The 9,238-nt window shown below is 42.7% G+C and overlaps 1 protein-coding gene across 4 annotated transcripts in view; it reads right to left on the reverse strand.

Moving 5' to 3' along the window:
• The window catches only part of acad8 (acyl-CoA dehydrogenase family, member 8), a 98,451-nt gene that overhangs the window by 40,534 nt on the left and 48,679 nt on the right, over positions 1 to 9,238 (reverse strand). For 3 of the 4 annotated variants that reach the window (XM_048615583.1, XM_020517430.2, XM_048615585.1), the window contains 2 exons: positions 3,969 to 4,066; positions 748 to 900 (listed from right to left, as the gene is read on the reverse strand). In XM_048615583.1, the coding sequence (XP_048471540.1) occupies positions 748 to 900; positions 3,969 to 4,066 (251 nt within the window). The remainder of the gene's footprint in view (positions 1 to 747; positions 901 to 3,968; positions 4,067 to 9,238) is intronic. The other variant, XM_048615584.1, reaches the window with a different exon arrangement.

Here is a 9,238-nt window from a genome sequence, read left to right on the forward strand (position 1 = left end):
CTAGGGCAGGTAAATGAGATTAGCATCATTTGACGTTTGTTAGTCAGCACAGGTACTGGGGGCAGAAGGGCCTACTTCTATGCTGAATAACTCTATGATCAGTGGCATATACTTTCCAGTTGTGACAAAATCCTGGAGCATCCTACCTAACAACCCTGTGGATATACCGTTATTGCATGGATTACAGCATTTCAAGATGATCGCTCACCACTTTTGCTGTGTGCTAACTGGACTGAGCTCCTCCAATATCTGATGAATTACTTTCCATAATGAAATGAATCTACAAGTTCACAGCACAGAAGATAGCCCATTATCACTGTGCTCTTGCTTTGTAATCCAAAATTAATACTACTGCATGTTGCTCTCTTCACAGCCCTATAATTACCCTTGTTTTAGTTATCTACTTTTTCCTTCTTTACCTCCAGTGCCCCAGTTCTAAGGAAGGGTCACTTGACCCGAAGCGTTAACTCTGATTTCTCTCCACAGATGCTGCCAGACCTGCTGAGCTTTTCCAGCAATTTCTATTTTTGTTTATGATTTACAGTATCCACAGTTCTTTCGGTTTTTATTTCCTTCAGAAATTTAAATACTTCTCTATAGCACAAAAGGATCAAATACAGGTCTGCTGCAATGCTGAGGCCTTGATGTCATTATTATGTATTCAGGCTGTCCAGCCAATGTCATGTTTAATCCTCTGCACCGTTTTTCACGAAGACTGGAAGAGCTGACAGGATGTGAGAGAATTACCGTGAAACATTCATCAGTTGCAAAGAGTTTGGCCATCGCACACAGGGCTACTGCATCCTGTCGACCCTCCTGGAGAGCTGCAGCAGCATTACGCACCATCAAACGAGCTGCTACCAATCCGGTCGCCATTTCAGCCAGTTTAAACTGCAGATACTGCAACAGAAATACATCAAAACTGAACAACAATGCAGTCACACCACGAACTTAAAAAATCATACAAACTGTGTTTTCAATTAAGTTCCAAGAGCCAACATGGTGAGTCACTTTCGGTTCTCCAGGGGGCCATTTATCCAAGTTCTTTTTGATGGTTACCATTGAAATTAATTGCCACCAGCTCAAGTACAGTACAATCGAGATCACAATATTTCATTATATTTCTGTTTTTTCGGCTAATTATATTGAATTTGTACATTCCTCTGTCACTGGGAATAGTCTATCTTATTCTATTTAGACGCTTTTTTGTTTTGAGTAATTCTACATCAAAACTCTTCTTAATTTTCTTTGCTCCAAGTTGAACAATTCTAACTTGTTTAATTACACCTTTCCTGCTTACTATTTTGAAATTGCAACCATTTAGTTTACATTGCCTCTACTCTTCCTACGAAAACACAACACAGATCACTGTGTGAAATGATAAGTCAGATCTGTCATGTTTGCCCACTTCATAACTTGGGTCATGAAGTAATTACTATCCTCCCCATTGCTTAATGCATTTCTAAGTTTTATGACATTTGCAAGCTTCAAAATTACACTCTACATCCCCAAAAAATTAATATAAAGCACGAATCCTAATACTGACCCCTCGGGAATACTGTCAAATTTTGAGAGACAAATGTTCATCATTAGTTTCAGCTTTCTCTACCTAGCTAATTTATATGCATGTTGCCATTGTCTCCTTAATTGATGAAACCCTATTTTGCAAACATGTTAATTGCATGGTATTATCAAATGTCTTTAGAAAGTTTCTATGCACATCTTCAATCGCGTTACCCTCAACAACTTTCAATGCTACTGCATGAAAGGATTCAATTAGGTTAATCAAACACAATTTGCCTTTAACAAAAGGCAATATGTTGCCTCAAATTACTGTAACTAAAATATTCCCCAGATGATGGATGAAATGTGATTCACGTCTCTGAAACAGTTGTACAGTCATCAACCTGATGCAGATACACCAGTGCTGCTAGAAATAAAGGTCCATAGTTGTGACTCAGGAAAACTGGAGAAACAGTGATATACTTTCAAGTAAAAATGGTGTGTGAATCAGGGGAACTTGCAGGTTGTGATGTTCCCATACACTTGCTGCCCTTATCCTTCTAAATGGTTGAGATGGTAGGTTTGGGAGGTGATGTTGAAGGAGCGTTGGTGAGTTGCTGTAGTGCACCTTGTAAATGGCATATATTGCAGCCAAAATATGCCATTGCTAGATGGAGAATGCTCCCAAAACTAACCCAAAGTGCCCAGGTAGTAGTGAGCAGGACTTTACAGGGTTGACCGAGCATAGTGTGCATTTGTCACATTCTATGTCTAGGTTGGCACAGATGCTCCAGTTTAATTTTTATTTAGCTTGTTGACAGCAATTTGGTACAAGGCCATAAGATGCAAGAGCTGAAGGTGGTCATTCAGCTCTTTGGGTCTGCTTCACCATGCAATGCTCCTCAATTCCACTTTCCTCCCTTTTCCCCCATAACCCTCAAATTCCCTGATGAAAAATTTATCTTTGAATATACTTAATGATGAAGCCTTGACAGCTCTCTCTAGGAAAGAATTCCACAGATTCATTACCCTGCGAGAAAAGAAATTTCTCCTTGTCTGTCTTAAATGCGTGACACCTTACTCTGAAATTCTGCCCTCTGGCTCTGGACTAGCCAAGAAAAAACAACCTCTCTGTATCTATCCTTTCAAGCCTCCCAAGAATTGTACGTGTTTCAACCTATTTTTCTAATCAACCCATTACACACGTCTGGAGCAGGTGGGACTTGAACCAGAGTCTCTCAGTCAAGGGGTAGGGACACCACCACTGCACCAGCAGAGAGCCGATATGTTTCAGTTAGGTCATCTCTTATTAATGACAGCTGAAGATCTTGGTTGGCAATCCAGTGAGCAATTAAAAGTCAACCCATATATATGTAAGGAACCTAGTGAACCTAACGGCTTTTTAAGACAATTCAGTAATCTTATGGTCATCATTGCTGACAAAAAGCTTTTATACCACATGTATACAATTAATTTAATTCATTGAATTTGAACTCCCCAGCTGCTGTGGCGAGTTTTTCCGCCTCCAAGCCTCAAGACAAATGGCAGCACAGTGGCTCAGTGGTTAGCACTGCTGCCTCACAGTGCCAGGGACCTGGGTTCAATTCCAGCCTTGAGCGACTCCCTGTGTAGAGTTTGCACCTTCTCCCTGGGTCTGCGTGAGTCTCCACCAGATGCTTCAGTTTCCTCCCACAAAGATGTGCAGGTTACGTGGACTAGCCATGCTAACTTGCCCATAGTGTCCAGGAATGTGTAGGCTAGATGGATTAGCTATGGGAAATGCAGGGTTACAGGGATAGGTAAGGGGATAGATCTGGGTTGGATGCTTTTTGGAGGATCGGTGTGGGCTGAATAGCCTGCCATCACATTCTATGACAACTTTATTATCATTTACAGCAGACAGTCTGGCCCTTTAACCTGCTAAGTGCTTGCACACTGAACCATCAAGGGTTTCACTCAACTTATCTCTACTATTTCTTCCTTCCCCTTTTGACAGAACTAGAGTTTCAGCTGATTAACTATATATTTATTGACAAATATTAACAGTAATACTGTGGTTTCATTATATTGATTTTAAACTGATATAATTAGGATAGTCCACGTGAGATTACACATACTTATTCCATTCAATTTTGAAGTGACTCCTCCTTCACTCCCCCACCATGCAATATTGAAAGATAGTCAAGAAAATAATGGAAAGTGTGCTTAATCACTATTGTTTTTGCTAATTTACTTTGAATGATGTCACGTGGCTCTAATGAGCTAATGTGGCAGTTACACTGCATTTCGTTCAGCACAAGCTTTGAATAGCCACATTCTGAACATCATTTTAAATCCAATGTTGTTCCATTAGGAGTGGGATTCCTGCACCTGGAGAAACTTGAAAGTACTGCCAAATGATTTTACTCCACATTCATGCATAACACGCTACAAGAACCACACCTGTACAGAAAGGTCTTTTATACCTGACTGCTGGCAAGAGGTTTCCCAAACTGTTTGCGGACTTTGAGATGATCTTGAGTCAAGAGAATGGAGGCATATGCAGCACCTAACGAGCATGAAGCTGCAGAAATCACAAGTGTGGGGATAAGGTTAGAAACAGGAAATGTTCAATTCTGTAGTACAGGGACACAGAGTCAGCGGACCTGGGAATAAGATATGTGAAGATCACTCACTGTGCTTAGCAACATAGGATGTGAAGCAAGCCACTCAACTGTTCAAACTAATTCCTCTGGGCCATGGTTAAGTTGAATCTTAACTAAATCTACTTGACTCGGCTCAGTCTTCTTTTGTACCCTTGCTAATCAAAAAGTCAATGTCAGTTCTGGAATGTTCAATTGACTATTCTATAGACTCTGCATACATAGTCATTCCTAACAGCTCTCAGGATTCAGAAGATTTTAACTATTCTTTATGCGAAGATGTGCTTCCTGGCATAATCGCTGAATGTCATAAGCTCAAACTTTAGGTTTCTATCACTTTAGCATGAACTCACCCACTAGAAGATAGGGCTTTTCTATAGGTTTTCTTATTAAAGACTTGTATAATATTGTAGATCTCAAATAGATATTGTCATCACTCAATCTAGTCTGTGTATCCTGAATTTTTTTTTATCCACTTGTTGAACGTGGGCCGGCTCACATTTATTATCTGTCCCTAGTTGCCTTTCAGAAGGTGGTGGTGAGCTGCCATCTTGAATCACTGCAGTCCATATGCTATTGGCAGACTCACAATGCCCTTAGGGAGGGAATTCCAGGATTTTGACCCAACAACAGTGAAGGCGCAGCAATACACTTCCAAGTCAGGACGGTGAGTGGCTTGAAGGGGAACGCTTGAAGTGATCGTGGATTTGGAAGGTGCTAACGATCTTTCGTGAATTTCTGCAGTGCATTGTATAGAGAGCACACTCTGCTGCTACTGAGTGTTAATGGTGGAGGGTGTGAATACTTGTGGATGTGGTCCATTCAAGCAGACAGCTTTGTCCTGGCAAGTGCCAAGCTTCATGAGTGTTGCTGCAGCTGCATCAACCAGGCAACTGGGAAGTATTCCAACACATCTATAAGATAGTGGACAGGCTTTGCAGAGTCAGGCAGTGAGTTACTCACTGGAGTACTCCTGACCTCTGACCTGCTGTTGTAGCCACTGCATTTATACGGCAAGTTCAGCTGAGTTTCTGGTCGATGGTAACCCCAGGAAGTTGACGGAGGGGGATTCATTGATGGTAACACCATTGAATGTCAAGGGGTGGTGGTTAGAATGTCTCTTATTGGAAATGGTCATTGCCTGGCATTCGTGTGGCATAAATGTTACTCACCATTTGTCAGCCCAAGCCTGGATATTGGCTAGATCTTGTTGCATTTGTTTCAGTATCTGAGGAGTTGCCAATGATACTGAACATTTGCAATTATTGGCGAACATCCTTATATCTGACCTTACGATGGAGGGAAGGTCATTCATGATGCAGCTGAAAATGGTTGGGCCTAGGATACTACCTTGAGGAACTCCTGCAGAGATGTCCTGGAGCTGACATGACTGACCTCCAACCACCAAAACTATCTTCCTATCTGTTACATTTGACTCCAAACAGTGTAGAGTTTGCCCATGATTCCCACTGATTCTAGTTTTGCTAGGGCTCCTTGATGCCACAGTCGCTTGAACGTGGCTTTGACATCAAGAGTTGTCACACTCACCACACCTCTCAAATTCAAGTCTTTTGACCATGTTTGAATCAAGGCTGTGATGAGGTCAGAACCTGAGTGGCCCTGGCGGAACCCAAACTGAATGTCACTGAGCAGGTTATTGCTGACCAGATGTTTGAATGCACTGATGATGGCACTCTCCATCACTTTACTCATGATTGAGAGTAGACTGATGAGTTGGATTTGTCCTGCTTTTTGTGTACAAGACATACCTGACATTCTTGGGTAGATGCCACTGTTGTAACTGTACTGAACAGCTTGGTAAGGGAAGTGGTAAGTTCTGGAGCACAGGCCTTCAGTACAATGGATGAAATGCTATCAGGGCCGACAGGTTTTCCAGTATTCAGTGCCTCCAGCCATTTTTTAATATCAAGTAAAGTGAAACAAATTTGGTGAAGACATGAATCTGTGTTGCTGGGGACTACTGGAGGAGGCCAAGTTGGATCATCTACTTTGCACTTCTGGCTGAAGATTGTTGCGATTGCTTCAGCCTTATGTTTTACGCTGATGTGCTGCGCTTCGCCCATCATTGAGGATGGAGATATTGTGGAGTATCCCCCCTCCAGCAAGTTGTTTAATTGTCCATTACTATTCATGAATGAATGAATGTGGCAGAACTGCAGAGCTTAGATCTGAACCATTGGTTCTGGGATCACTTAGTTCAATCTACCACTTGCTACTTTACGTTCTTTGGTTCACAAGTAGGCTTGTGTTGTCACTTCACCAGGTTGACACCTCATTTTTAGGTATACTCCTACCATGCCCTCCTGCACTCTGCATTGAACCAGGGTTGATCCCCTGGCTTGATGGTAATGGTTGAGTGGGGGATATGCAAGGTCATGAGGTTGCAGATTGTGTTGGAGTACAGGTCTACTGCTGTTGATGGCCCATAGTGCCTCGTGGATACCCACTCTTGAGTTTCTATAACTGTTCGTAGTCTAGCATGGTGACTGTGCCACATAACACAATGGAAGGTGTTCGCAATGTGAAAGCAAGACGTTGTTCCCACAAGAATTGTTTGGCGGTCACTGTTACTGTCATGGACAGATGCAGCTGCAGGTGGCAGATTGGTAAGAATTCGGTCAAGTACGTTTTTCTCTCTTGTTGGCTCCTTCACTAGCTCCTGCAGACCTAGTTCTTTTAGGACCCAACCAGCTCAGTCAGCTGCTACTGACTCATTCTTGGTGGTAGTCACTGAAATTCCCCACCCAGAGTATCTTTCGCACTCTTGCTACCTTCAAATGTTGTTCAAGATGAAGGAGTACTGATTCATCAGCTGAAGGAGGATAATCACAGGAAGTTTCTTGCCCATGCTTAATCTGAAGCCATGGGTCTTCATGGGGTTTGGAGTCAATGTTATGGACTCCTAGGGCAACTCCCCCCGACTGTATACAATAGTGCCGCCTCCTCTGCTGGGCCTGTCTTGCCAGTTGTGCAGGACATATCCAGGGGTGGTGGTGGTGGCGTCTGGGACATTGTAAGGTATGATTCCGAGACTATGACTAACAAGCTTCTGTTTGATTGGTCTGTGAGGCAGTTCTCTCAATTTTGGCACTAGCCCCCCAATATTAGGAAGGAGGACTCTACAGGGTCCTGCTCCCCCTCGTAATTGAGACTTCAACCCTGGGGAAAAGCCTCTGACTATCCATCCTTTCTATGCCTCTCATTATTTTGTAGACTTCTATCAGGTCTCCTCTTAGCCGCCATCTTTCCAGCGAAAACAATCCTAGTCTTTTTAACCTTTCCTCATAGCCAATGCCCTCGAGACTGGGCAACTGTGTGCAGGTCCACTGTTCCTTAAAAGTGATAACACAGGTAGCCAAAATGATTAAGAAGGCATATGGCATGCTTGCCTTCATCGGTCAGGGCATGGATTACAAGAGATGGCAAATCATATTGCAGCCATATAAAACCCTTGTTAGGCCGCATTTGGAGTATTTGGTCACCACATTACCAGAAGTACGTGGAAACTTTGGAGAGAGTGCAGAGCAGGTTCACGGGATATCGCCTGGTCTCAACGGCACTGGCTATGAGGAAAGGTTAAAAAGACTAGGACTGTTTTCACTGGAAAGACGGTGGCTGAGAGGAGACCTGATAGAAGCCTACTAAATTATGAGAGGCACAGATAGGGTGGATAGTCAGAGGCTTTTTCCCAGGGTTGAAGTTTCAATTACAAGGGGGCATACGTTCAAGGTGAGAAGACGAAAGTTTAAAGGAGATGTGCAAGGAAAGTTTTTCATGCAGAGAGCCTGGAATGCACTTCCAGAGGAGGTGGTGGAAGCAGGGACATTGGCAACATTTAAGAGGTGTCTGGATGGTTACATGAGTAGGAAGGGAATAGAGGGATACTGACTGAATAAGGGCAGTAGGTTTGTTTTTTTAGTTTAGTCAGGGAATGATGATCGGCATAGGCTTGAAGGGCCGAAAAGGTCTTTTCTTCTGCCGTATTTCTCTTTTGTTCTTTTGACAGAGCTGTTTCTGCCATTATCTTTCTCAGGACTCAGGTCTATTACAGGTGCTCCACTCCGGTTTCATGTCTTTGTTGAGCCTTTGTAGTGACTGATCCAACTGAGTGGCTTTCTAGGCCATTTCAGAGGGCTTTTGAGAGTTAATCACATTGCTGTGGCTCTGGAATCACATGTAGGCCAGATGAAGTGAGGATGGCAGATTTCCTTCTCTGAAGAACATTAGTGAACCAAACAGGTTTTTCCAACAATCGGCAATGGTTTCATGGTCATCCGTAGATTCTTAATTCCATTTCTTTTTAAATTGAATTCAAATACCACCAGCTGCCATGGTGAGACTTGAACCCAAGTCCCCTGAACATTTACCAAGTTTTTGGTTTCATGGTCAAGCAATAATACCACTGGACCATTACCTCCCCTCCATTGTATAATTCTTAATGTACATATATCCATCTGGTGAATGTGCACTACACCCCCTCAAAGGTCTACCTATCCTTCCTTAGATGCATAACACAGAACAGAAGACACTACCCTAAATGGGGTCAACCAAGACTTTGTATAACACCAACATAACTTTTATCTTACATATTATAGCACCTTAACAAATTAATATTTTAAATTGTTTTTAATTTCCACCAGCTCTGAATCACTTCTACAATTGCACTCCAATATCTCCCAGCTCTTCCACAGTTTCAAGTCCCTCACTATTCAGAATATATTGTAATTTATCTTCAGTATGCTGAGAGCGCCCGGGGAGGGGTTGTTAACTCAGTTTGCTGGATGGCTGGTTTGCAATGCTGATTGATGCCAACACTGTGGATTCAATTCCTGCACTGGCTGAGGTTACAATGAAAGACTCTTCTTCCTAGCCTCTCCTCTTGCCTGAGACATGGCAACCCTCAGGTTAAACTATCGTCAGTCATCTCTTTGAGAGTAGAGCCCTATGATTTGGTAAAATGATGACAACTTTACTATTTTATGTCCAGAGGATAACTTCACACTTAAAAAAAGTAAGAAAAATCCCAGACAACAAGGTGCAGGGCTGGATGAACACAGCAGGCCAAGCAGCAT

This window comes from Rhincodon typus, chromosome 32, assembly GCF_021869965.1.
Source record: "Rhincodon typus isolate 14 chromosome 32, sRhiTyp1.1, whole genome shotgun sequence".
Lineage (NCBI taxonomy): Eukaryota > Metazoa > Chordata > Chondrichthyes > Orectolobiformes > Rhincodontidae > Rhincodon > Rhincodon typus.